The sequence below is a fragment of the Platalea leucorodia genome, assembly GCF_965183815.1.
Source record: "Platalea leucorodia genome assembly, chromosome: 4".
Lineage (NCBI taxonomy): Eukaryota > Metazoa > Chordata > Aves > Pelecaniformes > Threskiornithidae > Platalea > Platalea leucorodia.
In genome coordinates, this window is record NC_138826.1 from 112,242,002 (window position 1) to 112,262,806 (window position 20,805).

Sequence of the window (20,805 nt, forward strand, 5' to 3'; positions counted from 1 at the left end):
TAGTCTCCAGAATGGCCTGGACACTATATCCTGTTGCTCAGGATAACAGAAAAAGGACCAAAACTTTTTGTATGTGGAGGCTGCCTTATATCCATGTTTTCTGGTGTGTGTGTGCCCCTCCTGAAAACCTGGTGGGCTTTGGGCACGTGCCCGTGACAGCAGCTCCTGGTAGCCCTGCTGGGGAGGTTGTAGCTGCTCTGATCTGGCCAGGAGTCCTGGGCACGTTCGCCAAAATGTGGCTGTAATCCTGAACAGGACTCGTTTCACTTCCATGCTCCTGTTCTGTGGTACGTGGCTTTGTCGAGGAAAAGCCGTGATTCCTCCAAAGAGAAGGGCAGGTTGCTGCTGCTTTGGGCTGAGGAGGGCAGGTATTTAGCTGGGCTGCTGGCTTGATGGCAAGGATATACTTTTCCAAATGGCCATAAATGCTGTGTGCAGGTTTTTTTTCAGTCCCAGAAAGGCACCGCATTGTTGAACTAAATCCAAACCCAAAGGAAAGGATCTGCTTGGAAAGACACTGTGTGTGTAGGAGGAGGTTTGTTTATAAACTGTTTTGACTTGTGCTCTGTCTTGTAGAGTCATTCTGAATTTTCTGTATGCAAAAAGGGTTACATGTTCCTGCTTAAAACTGACTTTTCAGATCTAAAACCCCTTTTGGTGTTTTGGGCTTACTTGCAGGCAAAAGACCTGGGCAGAAATCTGTTCAGAAGTTTTGGTTAATTTGAGGTCCTCTTATAAACACACATGCATTAAGTCAAATAATCTTGTCTTGCATCAGATTTTGGCTATCTCATGTGCTTGTGCACATTTCTTTCAGGGCACTCAGTTAGAGTTACAGCTGCCTTATACTCAGCAGATTAGCTTTGGCTGAGAGTCAGATTTGAAAATTTTTGTACTGGAAACGTGGTTTACTGATAAGTTGCCTCAAAACAACAGGTGTCTACACAGAAGGGGGAAAACTGAGGCTTCAAGTTCTCTTCATTCAGAACTGGGTTCAGTGAGGTGCACAACAGCCAATTTTCTTGAGTAAGGCTCGGCTACTTATACATTTAGGAATTATTGCTGTAATTCTGTTGAATTCTGTCTTACCCTGTTTCCAGTGTCAGTATTGCATTTTGCTATCTTGTGCGTTACAGGTATTTCAGCAGTAAGACTAGGTGTGTGCTAGTGTGGCAGCTGTAAACAGAGGTATGATAGACTTGAAATATGCCTGAATATCATTAATATGATTTCATGAAGATCAGTGCTTACAGAAACATTTTAAGCCCTAGAAAATGTCTGCGGTGCTGCAAGGTTATTATCACATACTGTGCTGTTCCTTGGGACTCTTGTTGTTTGAAATTTTTCCAGTCTACAGACTGAATTCACTTCTTTTCATGCTCTCAGTTTTTATGCAGGCAATTGTACAAGATTACTTTTCAGTTCACTCCTGTGAATTACTGGATCAGTTTGCTTTCATTTGGTTTTGTATTTTTAAGGTGACGATAATTCAGTATTCACATATGTGATACCAAATTTCACTTTTTAATTCAGTACTAGTCAGACTGAAAAAATGCCTCCTGGAGGCAAGCAAGCCAGCAAGCCCTGATGGTTTTTCAACATTTACGTTTCTGGGGAGTACCAGTTCTTCTCCAGAGGACCTTTTAACTTGCTTGGTATTCAGAGTTGTGACAGCACTTACACTTAGGCACACTTTGGGGTTGGTGGCTTGTAGTTCAGGCCTTCCTTTAGGCCTTCCTAATAGAAGTGCTGGACAATGCAGCAAAGAATGAAATGCAAGCACGATTAGTTGAGAAATTTATTTAGAAGAAATGAGGAATTTACAGTAATATTTGGCATGGAAATTAGTAGTCTGCTACATAAATTTTGTAAGCTGATATAGGAAAATAGCTGTTTATTAATAGCAAATACAAATCACAACTGCATTGAAATAAACTAGTCTAGAAATTGCAAAGACTAGGTAATCTTTATGCTTCATGGCATGAAGGCATGAGATGGTTTCCCATCTTTTCATAGTACAGATGTATGTTTGGAGTGACATATATAAGGCAGGAGCCACTGTCTGTGCCAAGAACCCCATCTCATGTCATGACTTATTATTTTCAGCCTTGTCGAGTGAACTATTTTTGTTGATCCTGTTTGAGTTAATACTGTTCTATATATACCTTCATATATTTCTTATCTAGGTGGGATTTATAGTTGGGTTTTTTGGCATTGTTCAGTACTGTGTCCAAACAGTTTTGATGGGGCATAGTTAACACTGCCACCAACTCTTCAAGTCTTTATCAATAAATTACTGCAAAATGTTTTGATTTTGTTTTTCCTAGAAAAATGTTTTTACTGTAGAAGTTGACAATGATAAATTCTAGTGCAGAAGAAATGTTTCTGTCTGCTGGTTAGCCTATGGTCAGAATCTGGTTTCCTGATTCAATATGTGGTATTGAAAAAGCAAGAATATTAGGCATTTGGGGTTTTAAAAATGTGAACAGATTTGCTCATTTGATCAAACATGATGATACAAGTGTAAAAATGCTTTTTATCATTTTTCCTAAAAAATTTCCTTTTTAGTTCCTTGGGGAGAAGTGAGAGAAGCAGGATGCTGTGATCACAGTTGTAGTCATAAGGACAGAAACTACTAAAGCTAAAATGCACTTAATGTGTAATGCTAACTGTCTTACTGGAAGGAGGAAATTATTTTCTGATGCGTGTTATTTTGGAGGTATTACAGCTGAAGGATTTACTTAAACCTCAACTGTTTTGGAATTGCTGCATGGGGGAGAAATCAAATTCCATATCCCTTCAAGGCCAGCTTCTTTCATATAATAGTTCAGAGCTCTTCTGCTCCCTTACTTGTTAAAGCATTCCCTCCCAGTGAATGGGTAGAAAAAAGCATTTTGAGTTAACATTTAAAAACTTGGAATTCATCTTGGCCAGGAGGAAATGTAATTGCTAAAAATTTAATGTTAAGATTTTCCAGCTGAAAAAACAGCTGTTTAAGTAATGAGAGATCTTGAAAATACCACAACAGGCACTAAACAATAGCTTCACTATGGGGTTTTTCAAAGTGCTCTTCAATAGATATGCATTATCTGTATCTAGACTACGTATTAACTTCACCCTTGGGTTGCTGAACATAATCCAATTACAGAAGCCAGCCATGTGATGTATATTTTACAATATGGATAGCCAGTGAATAGTTCAACAGATAATTGACCACCTAGCCATGGGCTATGGCAGGGTCATATGAGAAGAAAAGATAATATAGCCTTTTTGGGCTTAGAGAGCAAGAATCAGTGAGAAGCAGCATATGTTGGGCAGGAGTCTGCCACTGTGTTCTGCGAAGCATAGCAAAATAACATGAATAAATCATGGAAAAGCAATGGGTTTTGAACAAAGTTAGAAGAAACAAGGCAGAGTCATTAGGCCGCCTTCTGTTCTAGCTGCCCCTTCCTTTTCGGCAGGCACTTCCACTTCCTACTGCTTCTCTTGGATCCTGTGTTAATGATTAGCTCGCATTAGTCAATCAGGCCTTTGTGGTCGCAAATTACTGCTTGGACACCTGATTTATCACTGAATTTAACCTGGATATCTGAATTTTCAAATCGGCAGTTCTGGGAGAGAAATTTGGAAAAGAAACAAAAAATACTACTTACCCTTTCCTATGTAAAGTCCATAGGACATGGCTGTATGAAAGGCCTTGCACACACGATACAAATACTAGCTTGCAGACAGCCAAAAACATCACCCAACTTGTAAAAGCTCACCAAAATGCTTTGGAAACTATAGCTGTATATCATAGCAAAAGCTGCTACAGTATAAACATGCTGCATGAATCAACAGTTGATGCAGCTTCAGGTGATGACAGGTAGCAAAACCAAGAAGTGATGTACGCTCAATCCTCTGCCCAATTCCAGCACCTTAAAAACAGCAGCTGTTCCAGCCAAATGATTCCACCCCGGCACTCGCTCCCGGGCCAGCAGCGCCGGCTGGCACAATGCTCAGCGGAGACACAAAACCCCGCTCAGTGGGCCTGCAGAAATGAATGTAACAGCAGAAGGATGCTGTAGCGTCTCACTACATCATTGGGCTCAGACAAGTAGCTAAAATTCAAGTGAAGAAAGCAATCTTAGTTATTATGCGAAGTATAGTTTTTATTGGAGAGATTGAGTTATAATACATAGCAGACTAGTGTTGTAAATTAAAAAAAAATAAAGTTTCTGTGGCTTATGTACATTTTTACCACATTAGTTTTCACTCATTCCCACTCTTCATGAGTCAATTTGAGATGGTATAGTATGCTGCAAAGCTTAAAAACAATTTTTTTCTTTGGCAACTAGTACTTCACGAATCAACCATCTGCTGCCATTAAATCTATCTGGTTCTAGCAATACTAATAATTTCCTACAGTGAATAAAGGTTGAAGATGAAGTAATAGAATTTTCCAAAGTAAATTTTATTCTTTAGTACTTAAGACTAAAAATGTTGGTTTATGGAAACTGCCAAGTATGTTCAAGAGAAATCATTTACATTTGTTTTAATAATGAATTGGTTAAGCTGTAGAAAGTTTCACTTACATCTCATTACATCACATTATGTTTCAGGAGTGAAACAATAATTTAAAATTTATTAAGCAAAATTATATTTTGCTATGCTGGGATTTCTTTCCCCTCATGAGTACAGTTTGATGCATGCATCTCTGTTTCCACAAGTCAGACTGGCAGTTTGTTGCCTGTTATCAAATTCTCTGAAGCACCTGAAAGAATTATCTTCTCTCTGGTTCTTCACAGCTACAAGCCCACGGCTCCCACCGGAGCTGGGACACCAGCTCCTGCACAATATCAGTTACTTCTAGCTGCCCCTAGCCAGCACTGATGCCTGAAAAGAAGCTCTGGAGAAATCAGAGTCTTGCTCCCATTTGTTTTTCAGGGTCTGTAGGGTTCTTGTATCATGGTGCAGCAAAGCCTACTTAATTAGCTCTTCTTTTTAGCTACTTGCTCCTGATCCTGTGCAGCAGACTGGCCTCTTGGCTCCCATACATCCTCGGAAGCGTCCCGGGGGATCTGCAGGAACAACATTCTGAACTTGCTCTAAGCTTCATCACAGTTTGGAGTTGGAGCAGCTCCCTGCAGAAATCCCCAGGGAGAACCTGCCAGTCCTGGGAGTGTGCACTCAACCTCGCTCCCTTGTGCCAGCACATTCAGCACATGGCACCGCAGCTGATGGCTCCTCCTCAAGCGTGGGGACGTTGGCTTCCCATTTGCATGCCTTTTGCACTGTCTGGTGGATAGCATGCTTGCTCAGGAACTGCAGAGCTGGGTTGTACATGCTCTTCAGCCCAAGAAACAGGTACCCGTTATGCCTACATGCAGGAGAGGTGACCTAGCCCTCAGGCTGCGAGGGTTACAGGGGGACAGGGCAAGGATCCCACCCAGCTGTAGAGAAGGGGCCAGTTCATAGCCTAGAGTAGAAGATTTGGGGGCCAGCAGGGCAGCAGGCAGGAGGGAGCCGGGCTGTTAGCCAGGGCTGGAGTATTCATCTGAAAGCAGAAGACAAAAGATTCTTATTTCTCCTTCCTGGATTTTTATTCATTTTCTGCTTCTGCGAGTTTCTGCTTAATATAAAATGCAGATTTCAAGTGGCCTGGAAGTGCTTGATATGGGTCATGTACTCCAAGGTTCCTAGGCTCGGGGAGCGGCTTTGCACTGCCTGTAGGCTAGCTCTGTGGGGCTTTCCCCAGCGCCTTTCAGAAGTGCCCTCCTCTCCTTGTCTGTTGAGGAGGCGTAGGTGGCTGGGTTAGGCCCTCTGGCTCTCCCCGCCTTGTCTGACTGCGTGTCATGTAGGTGGGTACTCCTACAACATGACCCACCTGACCTGGTTTAGATGTCTACCTCAGGGAAAAATGCATCACACCCCAGGAGTGGCTGTTCCCCTCCACTGAGTGTGAGGAGAACCTGTAGATGTTGAGAAGTAGGTGAGATGACTCCCATCCTGCCACCTGCTTTTTAAGATGTTTAAGTCTGAAGTATATAGCTCTGATTTGCATTAATTGCTAATTTAATTTCTTCTGGTTTTAGATGAACTATGGCATCATAGTTCACCATACCATCTTGTTTATGCTGGAACCCCAGCATAGTTACGTGCTCTTGGTGAAGCCGGTGCCCCAGCAACCAGCTCTGTCTGAGGAAATGCTACAACTAGAAAGAATAATAGTATTAAAGACTTCACTGTAAATAGTGTCTTATCACAAACGCTTCGAAACTCATTGAGCAATGTTACTTAAATGGGAAGCTCATTGTATGGTGGTTTTGATCTTGTTACTTATTTTAGCTCTCGTCCTTTGAAACTTAGCTTAATTGTGCATTATGTGGAAATCAAAGTCTGAATAGTCTTTCAAGCTGGGGATTTTACAAAATGCACGTGGAGAATAAAGCTTGCAGCCCTCTGTTGACTGACACTGCAGGAGTAGAAAAAAATAAAGACTTAATCCATATCTGGCTAGAATTACTTTACCTATGGGTTTTTTGAGTGGTGGTATTTGTATTAGTGTGCATATTAACTGAAATTTTGCCGTGTAATGTTCATGTTCAGTCTGGGATCTGGCAGTGAAATTGTTCTTTCTCACTTCTGTGTCCTCACTGTTAATGAAGAGCCTGTGACAGAATTTAGTCTCACGTGAGTGATGTAGAAACCCAAGCGGAGCATGGCTCTTGTTTGAAAAGGCAGGTAAACTTCAGCGCTTAAAAAACAGAAAGTGTTTAAAAATTGTTTGGTTTTAAAGATGGCTGCTGTAACTCGGAGACCAAACAGTATGAAAGTAAATATGAAAATAATGCTCTTACTGATGCTCTTTTGCCTGTGATTCTATATGACCCTGTGGCAGTAGGTCCCAGCTGCCTTGTATCTAATCTGCATAGGTTTTGTGCCCCAGAATTTGAGGCCAAGTGTTCAAGAAGGAATCACTTTAACCTTGTCCTTTGCTGAAGGAAAGGGTATCCAGCTGAAACGGGTATGCATTTTTACTGCTTTAGGAGTGGTTTGTGGAGACCTGCCTAGCTTTGCTTTCTTCCCAGGCTGCGGTCAGATTTTTTGGGTATTGACATAAGTGTTTCATCAGGAAACTCATCACCAACAAAATAAACCCGCTGCGAGAAACAAAGCTTCAGTCTCAGAAAGCTCACGAGACCCCTTCTGTTCTTGACCACAGACTATCACTACCGTTTGTCATGGGATGCTTACTGCGTTGCCAAGAATAAGGCAAAAGTCTTGGCTTGGGCAATGCAGTATGAAAGGAAAGGATAGCTTCTTGTCTCAAATTCATTGACTTGGTCTGCAAGTTTGGATTATTGCTTAAAGGCAGGCTACTTCAATACCAAGTTTTATATTTTGGGACAACCTAATTTAAATTAAAATGTTTGTTTTTGTAGATGGAGTTAGCAGTAGCACCACTGTGTCGGCGAGTCTCTGACCTAGGAAAATCTTACAGGCAGCTGAGGTCATTCAGGTGAGTTGCAGTTGCAGGAACTAGCAATTGGCAGTATGACGAAACTGTATTTCAAAACTGATTTATTACCTCGTGTCAGTTCTGATTGAACTGAGAGCTTTTTTGGCGACACCCACCTGCAAATTAGAAATAGATTAAAGTTCTTTTAAATTTTATGCAGAGTATAACTATGATTTAACAATCTTTGTCATGCAAATGTTGGCCAAATTGTACTTTTTTGTGTTGCTTTCAGTGCAACTTCTGTATGACAGTGAGTTCTATAGTTACCTTAAGTGTTTCCACTGAAATATAAAATTTACAGTCCTGTGTTGTTTAATTACAACAGGCAACTTCTGTAAATTTTTACAAATTGAACCTGCATTGAAAACCTAAGATGCAGACTAGTGAAAAAAAATGAGATTATTCAATCCTAACACAATATTGCCACCATATAGGCATTTTCCTAATGCATAAGATAAGCTTTTTCTTCCTTTCACAAGTATATTGTTACATTTTTCCAGACCACTGCTGTTCCAAACCAGCGAGCACATTGCCAGTAGCCCAGCTCTGGGAGAGGTTATTCCATACAGCATTATTCTTCAGTTCTTATTTACAAGAGCACCACCAGAGTTAAAATCACCCTTCCAGGTAATAAGATCAACCTGTCTTTCCTTTCGAGATGTCCTAAGGAGGAATGAACATTGTAGTTCGCCCTCATTATTTTAGTTAAAAAGTGTTCAAGCTCATACTTTATATGATTTGTTAGCTTTTGTTTTTATTGTGGCAAAGGTGTTATGGTCATTGACTTCATTAATTAACAGTAGGAACATGATAACCTGATTTTAAATAGACTCTCAGTTCTTTAATATTCTGTCAGCTTGTAGAAGAAATTGCAGGTGTTACCCCAGACTGCAAATCAGATCTTGCTCATGTAAGAGGCAGGAAATCTATATTCAAACCCCTGTCAGAACTGGGTAAACAGCTGATGTGGGAGATCACCTCTGAGCTCCCAAATAACGTATTGGGCTATTTCTGTTAATTGCCTCTGATTCCTTAACTCATTCTGCATCACTGCAGTATTAAGAGAGCCTCATGTGGCCTTCATTGATGTCATCTTTGATTCTGAATTTGGTGTGTGTGTTTCCTTTTTCACATTTATGTGTAACTGGTGTTTGTTTGTGTTTCTCTGTATCAGAGGGCTGAGTGGTCCATTGCCCGCTACTCCCAGTGGCTTGATGATCATCCATCTGAAAAAGACAGGCTTGCTCTCATACGGTAAAAATCATGCTTCTTTCTTCTCTACATTTATGATAATGGAGCAGTAACTTATCTGCACACCAGGACTGGTCTTAAAAAGTAACAAAATGTGCTATATGTATCATAAATGCCATTACCCCCTCTCCACTCATGGGATGATTTGCAAAATGGGAGAATATATAAACTGAACACTCCTCTCCGCCCCCTGTACCGAAACCCTCCAGTGCCTTTGGAAGGAGCACATAATCCTCTTGCAAAAGAAGGAAACCATGCACAATGATGGTTTAAACTAATACTGTGTTTTAGCAAAACTGCCTCTCTCAACTGTTGAGAAGTCAAGGCTGCAGCTGTCCTGTCTTCTGTATCAGGAAAGAGAAGCTTTGGAAGCTTAAGCAATGAAAATATAGGTAGGAATTTAAAAATGGAATACCCTTGTTACACCCCTGTAATGATATTCTTCAGGAAATCAGCCTGGGATCTTTAGGAAGTGATAATTATGTCAGATTTTTAAAATCTTCCTAGGGTAGATGACTTTATAGCTAAATACTACTTTGCAACTTAAAATGTTAGGAAAAGTTATGAAGAGTCTTGTTTTTCAAAACAAGCAGATTTTTAAAGTATGTTAGAGAGAACAGATGTGTTGTATGAACATGACAGAGCCAGCCTGAGGATCCTCAGGATTCAAGGCTCAGATGATCATTTGGCTCCTAACGCCCTAACTCTTCCAGCCATCTTCTCGGTGTCCTGTCCTGACCTCGGCGTCACCCACTCCAATGGCACGGGAAAGGTGGTCACACGTGGCTGCACCAGGCTCCATCTGGCCTAGGAGCCAACTCTGTCCTTGAACTTCTGCACGTGGATGTTGCCAGCTTTTGCTGAAATCATAAAAGCTGACTTTTAAGTTCCAGCCAGAAGTGGTTGTGCTTGAGAAAATCGACCATTATCTGTCCACACTTTTAAAGCAGCCAAGAGTCTGCTATAAATATTTACTTTTCTCGAAGCTGATAGCACCATACAGTCCGGTGTAGTGCTTGGGCCAATTAAGGAAATACTAGTTGATCACCAGTAGATGTTAGTAGGATTTATTTCCAAAATATTAAAATGCAAACTGTGTCTCTTCATATGTTTATTAAAAGAGTATTTTTTGAAAATCATACATGTCATTAGTCTAGTTTGGCTACAAAACTAGGTTTTCTTGAGTCTCGAGCCATGACACCTTGAATGACAGGGGAATGGATAATAGGTACAGGGCTGATACAGGTGTATATGTAACTTAGTTATGAATATTTTGATTGTGATTTCTGTCCTGATAGTACTGGCAAAACTGACAATGTTGAATTTCAGATATGTTAGGGAAAGCCAAGAATGCAAATCATTTGAGAACTGATGGGATTTTGTTCTCTTCAGTCCCTTCACACAAATTTGAAAATGCCATCCTTAAACTACCAACACATTTTTGTCTTTGCTTGCAATTAAATTTCATCCAGACTGATTCAGTTAATGGGCTTGCTGATGGTCATGTTCAGACACTGAGAAATTGCTCTGACCATGGAGGTATTAAGGGACAAGCCTTGGGACAAGGCCTTTAGGCAGAGAGAGTGTCATCCGTTAGACCAAGTAGCATAGCTAGAATACTTAAGCTTTACATTTCAATCCTTTAATTGAATCTTGTATTCATTTTGCATGAGATACCACTGTTAAAATATTTTAACTTTGAAATCTCAAGAATGTGCTGCTGCAAAGTTATCACTTGAGCATTTTACAGTGAGACTGTGGTCCTTTTGCTTTGCATTGTGGAGTGCTCGGACATTGCTCGGACCTCTGTCCTCCCAGGGCATGGAGAGGGCAGCTTTGAAGATCTGCCCTTCCCAAAGGCCTCTGCTGGCACTCCAGCGGCTCTTCCCTACTCTTGGTACGCCAGAGCAAGGCTGTTTGTCACTGCCCACGCTTGGCTGCTTCTCCATCCATCCCTAGGCCCACTGCTTGCAGGCAGCACTCATGCAGCTTTGCTGAGCCACATGAATTAACTACACTGGGTTTGTCAAACAGACTCTTCCCTCGGGTCGTTTGTTTGGCAGCTCGCCTAGCATCGTATGTCTGGGAGCAACGAGAGGGGGCTAGCTGACCAATGCTTGAATGGAGTGAGTGAAGGGGATGGGTCTCCTTTGCAGACACTGGTAATCTCCGTAGGCGCTGCCGTGTGCATTCACCTTTTTACCATCTCCTCTCATGCCTGTTAGTGATTTCTAAATAGGCCGGTTATCCGTACATAAGGCAGGCAAGCAAACATCAGTTACTAGTATGACCATGTTTCACTCATATTTTCTTTAATACTCTATTGGAACATTTCTGAGCCTGCTCTTCAAGTGTCTTATGTGAACTTAAGTTGAACTACAGGCGCCTTGCTCATTTGTCTGGAGTCTTATCAGTCACCCTCTTCAAGCTTTTTCCGCCTGTAGTTGTTCAGCTGTGCCAATTGAACCTTGGATGTCTTGAGCCTTCAGATCCCTGCACTGACCTACATCAAGAAATTATCTTTACATTTGCTGCAACCTTGCAAATGGTAATTTTCTGCAACTTCCCTTTGTAACGACTGTGCAATTACTCTAGGGACTTACTGCTTAGATATTAATTTACTTGTGTTATCAGAATCCTTACAGCTTCATATTAACGCTAATTGCAGTGCTTCTTCCGCTCTGTAGATCTTAAATGCTTCATATGCAATGTGGTGTTAATGTTATGAATTAGTAGCATTCTTAGCATTTTTGTGCATTTCTTTCTGCTTGTATTCAGCATGAAGGGTGGGATTTACCTGGCCAGAGTATATTAGCTAGACTCCCTTTATAGTCAACAGAGAGAAGCAGGCACTGCTGGGGCTGATTCATCTCATCCTGAAGTAGGTACCTAAAATAGGTCAGTTGCGTTGTTCCTGAAAGCTCCATTTTCTCTGCTCGGCGAAGGGAGCGTGGGCTGGGACACGGGAGCGCTCTCAGGCAGACAGCTACCCTGCAGGCATTTAAAGTTAGGTGAGATGACCCTGCTGCAGGTGTCCTCCTGGGGCAGGGATTGTGTTGAACGGAGTGCTTCTTTAAACAGCCAGGGCACTTTTTTCTTTGTCTTTTTAAATTTAGTTTGAAAACTCAACTTTTCTTCCATAAAAGAAACCTTTCTGTTAGACGTGGCAGGATTTGAGCCAGCCTGAAGGACAGTTCATCCACTCAAGGGCCAAATTCTTATCTTTACCATTCCAGTGTGGGTAAGCTCCCCTTATTCAAGCTCACTGTTGCTGGAGCGGAGTTGAAAGTCAGGCCCAGTGGAGGGTTCATTTTCATAACGAGCTGATGTCCTGAGCCAGAGAGCGGCTCCAACCACTAACGTGCCAGGGGGCAGGGACAAATGCCAGCTTGGGGACCACCGCGAAAGCCCTATCTGTGCATTAGGTTCGGTCTCGCTAGGCGCAGCAGTGTGACAGCTTTGCCGCAAGCAGCAGAGCCGTGCTGGGTCACTGCTCCGCTCGGCTAAAGCCGAGCAAGCGGCAGCCAGGCAGCGTGGCTGGAGGGCTGCCCCGTGCTGCCTGCGACACCTGCGCCTCCGAGCGCTCCCCAGCCAGCAGCAGGCCATTCATAAAAACCCTCCCTGTCACTTCGGCTTGTCTGTCAGTGCACGGTCCCTTTGATCTCTTTATTATGCAATCTAGAATAAACCAGAGATGTCTCTCGTTAATCTGCTGTCCTACAGATGATGCTGTTGGAAATTTTACTATTCAGTTTTACAGTTAACTTTTATAGCACTCCATTAAATAGATCTGGTGTCAGACAGATGTGCTCTTACACAGCATGTTTTCCATTTTCCTCTTTGCCTTGAAGTCTGCAGAGCAAACAGACTTTTAACAAAGTACTAAAGAAAAGTCTTGGCCCCGCTGTCCTCCAGCCACCCTGCTAATTGATGGGGACCCGAGTGCACAGGGCGCTACCCCACAGCTGAACAGAAAGATGATCCTTGCCTCTTCTGAAGCTTACAATTTAAATCAGGCTCCATTTGACCGAGTCAGAGCCCAGGAGGGTAGCACTAGTATTCACAATTCCATATAAAATTAACTAATTAGAGTAATTCAAAATGATACATATTAAGATCCCTTTAAGAACCACAGCCCAAATCATATACTTTCTTTTCTTTTAACTGTAGATATAAATCTTCATGGGTTGAAATAACATTTTAAAAAAGAACTATCTGGGTCTTATATAATCAGCTTGTCCTGATTTCCAAGAAACCTCATGTTTTTGCTTAAGCAAGTGAAGTAATTTAATAAGTGCTTTAAAATCCTTTTCCTTATGTGGGAGGGCATCTTAAACTTAGATTTTTTTTTTTTCCCCTTACTTCTTATGGCATTTTTAATGAAGCATTAATATATGCAGAACATCCCACCAACCCTCTTTCCATAGCTCTCTTTTGCAAACAATATTTGTAATGTATACCATAGCTTGTCTTTTAAAATAGAAACAGATTGCTGAACAGGTTTTATGTCCTTTATTAGACTGGAAGATGCTGAATTTAGGGCATTATTTAGTCTAATCCCTTCAAGAGTATGTTTTGTATATTACATAAACAGGGCTTCTTCCATCTTCTTAAACATCGGTAATATAACTATAAATTACATCTTTTTATATGACAACAGCTGTGATCTCTTCTGTGGTGGAGACTTGATGATACTGCTTTCACCCATGATGCTGTTTATTTTTCTTTTACTGCTTATGCACTAGTGTTTTTACAGTGTCCTCTACAGGAGCAAGCCTACCTTTTTTTAATACAAGATTTTAATGGTAACCAGTGCATCTGAATTGAATTCTGTACTGCCAGCGTAGTTTACAAAAGCTCGTTTGAGCTAGGAGTGGTAAAGTTTATGAAAATGTCATCGTAAAATCTGCAATTCAAGTGTTAACATTGCTACTAAATTCATTTCTCTCCCCAAATGAGGTACAGTCATGTAGGCATCTCAGCAGCTTCAGTGAAGTGCATTGTTACAAGCCTGAGCTGAAATCTGGCTGTGTGCAGCAGCAACCGTCTTGCTTTGCCGTAAGCAGCTTCCTGCACTGTCCGTATTTCTGTACATCGCAGTCCAGAAATCCCACCCTTAAGACTTGGTCTTCAGAGAAGCAACGTTCCCGTCCCAAATGTACTTCTGAAATCACATCTACTTTCTGACCATTGGTGCCTTTGGTTACCTACCCGAGCCCATTCCTCCCTCGCCCTCTGAAGCAACTTCACCGTTGCTCTCTGGACTCCAAACATTCTTTGTCCCTAGATTTGTGATTTCTGCTGTTTTACTGCCTGGACCTTTTGTTACCAGGAGTGCTGTTCCTAGTGGGATGGACAGGCTTCCTGCAGCAATGCAGGGAGGAGTTTCCTGAGCTGATCAGAGCTTGACCATGATTATGAGTTGTTCTGAGGTCTCCAGCCGGGGTACGGATCTCCAGGTGACTGCGGCTGCCTCTTGGCTCCCAGCCTTTAGCAGCTGCAGCAGCTCTTCATCCTCCTGCTCCGTGCGAGGCCCCTCCGGCTGCTTCCTTACACCTGCCCGAGTGGGAGGGAGGCTGCTGCTCAACGGGTGCATGAAGCAGGTAGTTCCCTAGGCTGGTTCTGCCCTGGAGGTACCCCTGTCCTCTGTCGGGTGGTAGATGTTTCTCCATGACTTGGTCGTTCCCTTGGCACTGCAGTTCCCATCAGTTGTGCCCCCCAGAGTTACAGTGAAATCCCCACCGATGGGAGATGCGGCATTTCCAAAATAACCTTCACAAGTTGAAGGCTGACAAGTCAAGGGAGCCTGACATAAATGTGACGTATGGTGAGAAGCCGATGCTGACCGTGCCTTTGTCATGGATTTAGTCATTAGCAAAACTCTTACTGTCTGAGAAGAACCAAGCTTTTGTTTTAGCATTTCAGGTCAAGTTATTGATTATGAATTGCATTTTAACACTCAGCTTTAAAGCACTTAAATACTTTTCTTGGAGATGCAAACATGGGACATGGGAAAATAGTGAACGCATTTAGTCTTAGAGTTTTGAGAAGGCTTTTATTTTCATTGTTTAATGTAGAGCTGTACAAGGTCTGTTTCAGAAAAATGCCTGAGAATTCACCTTGTAGTATTGATGGAGAAGTAATTGGTTGTCTTTTGAGCAGAAAAGAGAGTTAGTTAAGATGTTCCTGGGCTGGTCATATTGATGATGTTTGCCTCTCTGAAACAACGCAAGCAAAGCCACAGTAAAAGAGCAAGCACAGCAGAAGAGAGCTGCCAAAGATCAGTTTCAGTTGGCTGTTGGTCTCTGCTGGGAAGGAGAAGGGTCTGGGCAGTTCCGAGGCCACCAAACAATTCACCAAGTTCCTTTTAGCTGCTTTTTGAGTTGTAAGAGGACAGCGGCTGCCACTGATGGAGTTGGTTTTGCCAGTTAAATCAGATTCTTTTGAGGCAGGAGAGAAAGAAAGAAAAAAGATGAAAGCTGCTGGAAGGTGTGACAGCAGGACTCTAATACTGGTGTTTGGCACTTAGCGTAGCCTAAATCTCATTCCCTCTTGTTTGATCTGATGGGAATAACAGTCTGGCTAAGGATTATCAAGGGCTGACATTGAGTGATTTTGGGTGCTGCTTCTCCCTTTCATCTGAAGGGATCTGGTTATCTCTGTCATCTTTTTCAAGGCCTTTTTCAAAGCAAGGAGATAAAGTCAGAAAGGGATAGCAGTATTACCATCTGGATAATGATGCCAACCCACAACTTCACCAAGAGGTGTCAGAGCTTTCTAAGTTAAGCAGGTCAATATGTTTTTTTTCTATTTTCAGCTTTTGATGACTTCTAAAAACTATTTGGGCCCAACAAACTTTGGGGATTGTATAGAGGAGAAGACAGGGACACTTCCACATGAGTGGAAGGGGAGAGATCAGCAAGATGAATGACAGTTACAGTAAGAAAACTGTCACAGGAGTTTCTCAACTGTCTTTTTAATACAAGGGACTATTCTTTGTAGGAGATAGAACAGAACAGAATAGAACAGAACAGAATAGGATATTTCAGTTGGAAGGGACCTACAGAAATCATCTAGTCCAGCTGCTTGACCACTTCAGGGCTGACCAAAAGTTAAAGCATGTTATTAAGGGCATTGTCCAAATGCCTCTTAAACACCGACAGGCTTGGGGCGTCAACCAGCTCTCTAGGAAGCCTGTTCCAGTGTTTGACCACCCTCTGAGTAAAGAAATGCTTCCTAATGTCCAATCTAAACCCCCTCTGGCGCAGCTTTGAACCATTCCCGCATGACCTGTCACTGGATCCCAGGGGGAAGAGGTCAGCACCTCCTTCTCCACTTATCCTCCTCAAAGCTGTAGAGAGCAATGAGGTTGCTCCTCAGCCTCCTTTTCTCCAAACTAGACAAGCCCAAAGTCCTTAGCCACTCCTCAGAGGACATGCCTTCCAGCCCTTTCACCAGCTTTGTTGTCCTCCTCTGGACACATTCGAGTAACTGAACATCCTTCTTAAATTGTGGGGCCCAGAACTGCAAACAGTACTCAAGGTGAGGCCACACCAACGCTGAATACAGCGGGATCATCACCTCTTTTGACTGGCTCGTGATGCTGTGTTTGGTGCACCCCAGGATGCGGTTTGCCCCCTTGGCTGCCAGGGCACACTGCTGGCTCCTATTGAGCCTGCTGCCAACCAGCACCCCCAGGCCCCTTTCTGCAGGGCTGCTCTCCAGTCACCGCTCTCCCAGTTTATGCTTGTGCCCGGCATGACTCCATCCTAGGTGCAGAATCTGACATTTGGTCTTGTTAAATTTCACCCCATTGTACAATGCTCCAATCTATCCAGATCCCTCTGCAAGGCATCTTGTCCCTCAAGAGAGTCAACAGCACCTCCCAGTTTGGTATTGTCAGCAAACTTGCTGATGGTGCATTCAACTCCTGCATCCAGGTCATTGATAAATATATTGAACAGAACCAGCCCTAGAACTGAACCCTGAGGAACCCGGCTGGTGGCCGGTCACCAGCCAGATGCAGCCCCATTCACCACAACACTCTGAGTCCTGCCCTTCAGCCAGTTCTTCACCCAGCGCACCGTGAACCCGCTGATCCCACAGTTGGACATCTTGTCCAGAAGGATGCTGTGAGGGACAGTATGGCAGGTAACCAACATCTAACATGGTTAACGATTACTGCTGACCAGAGCACTTGAGTGCTGACCTGAGTGGAAATGTGAGACACATCTGACTCTTCTGAAGCATCGCCCCTCATCTTGAGGGGATCCTTGAGCCTTCCCTGCCTGCATCTCCCCCCTGCTCATGATACGCTCTGCCCCTCATTGCCACGAGAGGCCAGTGTATCTAAAAGGCACGCTTACCTGCTGTCCCTTTCACCCAGTCTCACTTCTTCTCTTTAAATCTTGGGATTTAAAACTTCCCTGCCTGGTCTCTGCAGTCCGTCATGCTGACGGCCTTTGCTGGGAGGTGAGCTGCACCCAAAGCACTTTGTGGCTGTAGCAAGCAGTTTTTAGTTGTTGCCTTTCCCTGTAGGCCCTGTGCTGCTCCCCAGAGACCATCGGGAAGAGCAGGCTGAAGGTTTTCAGGGAGCTGACCAGGTGCCAAAAGTCAGCTTTATTTTGGCTAGATGATAAAATAAATATTCTTTCCCTGCCTTTCTGGCTGTAACGGGGGATAGGTTTTCTCTTGCTCTTTGTTGATATGCAAAAAACGCCAAGTGACTCTTCAGAGTGTGTCGGTACCTGATGTGAACCCCTCAGCAGTCACTCACTGGTAAGTTGTTATCAAAATTGAAGAGCTCTCAAGTGCATCCCCAGCCAACACGAGGGAATGTTTCTTTACTCAGTTTATTCTTCTGAAATCTCTCAACTCTCTCCAGTAATCCAGTCCGTCCTCCTTTTGCATCACCTCAGTCTCAGACAATGTGCCCTGGGCTTCAGCAAAGGGGGAGTTTGAAGTCGAGCTGCCCCGTGGCTGCGGTGGGTGGGGGGCATCGCCTCCTGCCCGTGCTGTTTCGTTCCCATCCTGTGCTCGGCACAGTTGCACGCTTCCCTCTCCCTGTCAGACTCCATTAGCGACAGGCCAGGGAGTCTGACTGCACGTGTGTGTGCACGCACGTGTGGATGCCCAACGCGTCCTGTTGCGCTCCGGCAGGGAGGCTGACGGATCGGTGCCTGGCTTTGATGGAGCTGGGAGGTGCTGGCAGGAGCGGATGCAGCCCCGGGACCAGCTCCTGGGGCTGGGCTGTCATCGCTGCCACGGGCTTCTCGGAACCCAAGGCTCAGACTCGTCCCTCCAGCGAACCCAGTACAGGCTCTTGGCCTCAGGAGCGTCTCCCACTTGCTAATAAATGGACTTTGCTGGAGGTTCCCAGCAGCGCTCTGACAGGGGTGGGGTTTAGTTTTCATTGAGGAAGTTGAGAGCCCTTGCTGGTTTAGCTTCTCTGGCAGGCAACAAAGTGTATTAGGACCCTGCTTCTTCCTATTCTGGTTTGCCAGGCTTGGCTGCAGCTTCCCAGTGCTGCAGCATCCCATGGGGATCCAGGCCTCTCCTCTCTCACCATCTTGCTGCAGGAGGAGACCGTATGTGTGTGTGAAACAGGCTCAGTCTCACTCTTGAGTGTTTCTGCTTTCCTTAGGCCTTGCCTAATTAACTGCCTGCTCACTTCTCATCACCTCCGGCTGCCAGCAGGCACGCACGGGTTGGCAGCGCTGCCTTAGGTCCCCTGAACTCTGTGCGGGAACGTGGTATTTCACCGCGAGCCTGGCTGTTGGAAGGAGCAGCGAACGCGAGCACAGCTGTGCCCCCCCGGCCCAGCCCACCACCTTGCACCAGTTGCCGTGCATTTGTATGCACGACGCTGCTACCATCGCCCTCAACCCCACGGCCCCCTTCACACCACCAGAGGCGCACGACGAGCGCCCACCTTCCCCCAGGGGCACCGGGGATGTTCCAAAACCCAGCGGACCCCTCCCTGTGTATCCTAGGTGTCCGTAAAGGCGCGCAGGCGACAGCCCCCAGGGCTGCTGCCCCGCTCAGTGACCCAGAGGCTTGGGCGCCGGCAGCAGGGCCCGCGGCCCGGCGGGGCGCTGCCTGGGCACGGCCGGCAGCTCTGTGCCGGCAAGGCTGTACCAGCGCTGCAGCCGGCACCATCCAGAAGAGGAACGGCCGGGTACCGGGTGTTGTCTCAGTCCCCACTTGAAACGGGAGCTGTTGTTTGTGCATGCGTTCTCCTAAATGTCACAATTTTGCTGTAAATAGTGCCAGTGGACCGTAACATAAACAAAGGGGTTTAGAAGGAAACCCCACGATCATTGTATCTATTACATGACGGAAGAGGAGAAGAGAAAAAGGAGAGGAAAAATCAATTAAATTAGAAGCCATATTTAAGTATGGCAAAACTAACCTGGCCTACTTAATGAACTATTAAGGCAAAATCTGAACAGATTAGCATTACAAAGTCTTTGTTCTACAGACAGGCTGTCATTCAACACCACTACTTACTAGGACCGTTGGATGAAAGGGGGCCCCATGTTGTAAAGCAAGTTAAATTATGTACAGACAAGTGCGTAATCACAGTTGCCCCTTTTAGCTCTGAAATGTCTGTACTTGTGTAAATCACCCAAGACTACTTATATGTGTGACATCCTACGACAACGTGTAAGAAAACCACAGCAGACGTGCCAACGCGCCCATTTGTCTGCGGGTCAGCGCAGCCCTTCCCGAAGGACAGCGGCCCTTCGGAGGCCTCAGCCAGGAGACCCCCTGAAGGCACCTCGGTCCTTCGCCAGCGGCCCGCTTCTCGCGCCCCAAGTCGTACTCCTGGCGTCTGCAGCAGCTGGAGTCTATCCTTTTCATTTCTAAAGGTTACCAGTACAGCAACGTGCCCCAGTCTGTGCGTCAGAGCTGTCATTTCAAGCCATCTGCAACATGGTGCTGCTGATTATTTAAATGTTAACTAACTTGTTCGCTCCTCAAAACATGCAAGAAAGGAAAGAAAGATCATGAAACAATTACGTAGAGCTTTGCAAGTCCTTTCTTGCCCACTTCCTTCCACAGGGAGATGCAAAATCATCTGAGGAAAATTCTGCAGTAGGGAAGAAGTCCCTTAATTTCAGTTGCAGATCCGGAACTTGCCGTACGCGTATGCTATTTAATTGCTTTAGCTAGTTTTCTTTTTTTTTTTTTTAGCGGTGCACTGGAAGCTTACGTTCAATCAGTAAGAACGCGGGAGGGAAAGGAGTTTGCACCAGTCTATCCCATAATGGTTCAGCTGCTGCAGAAAGCGATGTCGACCCTGCAGTGACCGTATCCGGACAACGCTCACAGCAGGGAACGGACAGTGACGCAGTCACGGGCCTCTGGTGCCACAGACATACTTACGGTTCATGTAAGTGATCCCCAAACGCTGCAGCTTTACGATGAAATGTGTTTTCCTACTTCCTCTATGAAACTTCTGTCGTCTTGCTTTACGTTTGCATTATAGGAACTTAATTATACACAAATATTATAAGGAAGTCGTACGAATTTTATGTGCTGTAAATCTACATCTAATAAAAATGAATCATTCTTTAGCGTTCCTTTTGAATTTAGAAAGGTGTAAAATTAGAACATACTCAAATTTTACAGTGTAATTGCTGAATATCTCAAATAAGGCAGTAGCTCTTTTCCTACAAGTGCCGTTTTGAACAGTTGGATGCATTTTAGCCTTATTCAGGAAATCGTACTTTTGAAATGCTAGAATCATCAGTTTCCATCTAAAAATTACTAATTTTAACACAAGGAACAATATTTATAAATAACATAAATGTTTCTCTACTGCACTGCTATTCACTTTGAAATAATTTATAGTGATTTCGACTCTCTTTTTGCTTAAACTGTAATAAAGAACCTTGACCACCCAGTCCTGAATTCAGTATGTAAAATTCTTCAGCAGCTTCCTAACAAGAAAACATCAAAATATACTTCGCATGGGTTCACGTAAAGACTTCCCCGCAGAACATGCTCGTCTCTGCGGGGCTGACTTGATGATTAGTCATCTTCATTTT

At 44.1% G+C, this 20,805-nt stretch overlaps 1 protein-coding gene across 1 annotated transcript in view; it reads left to right on the forward strand.

Annotated features, from left to right (window-relative positions):
* The window catches only part of COG5 (component of oligomeric golgi complex 5), a 191,228-nt gene extending 170,427 nt beyond the window's left edge, over positions 1-20,801 (forward strand). The window contains exons 19-22 of the mRNA XM_082308220.1: positions 7,425-7,501; positions 8,002-8,128; positions 8,676-8,755; positions 19,949-20,801. Coding sequence (XP_082164346.1) covers positions 7,425-7,501; positions 8,002-8,128; positions 8,676-8,755; positions 19,949-20,063 — 399 coding nt within the window. The 3' untranslated portion in view covers positions 20,064-20,801. The remainder of the gene's footprint in view (positions 1-7,424; positions 7,502-8,001; positions 8,129-8,675; positions 8,756-19,948) is intronic.
* Positions 20,802-20,805: the final 4 nt, after the last annotated feature.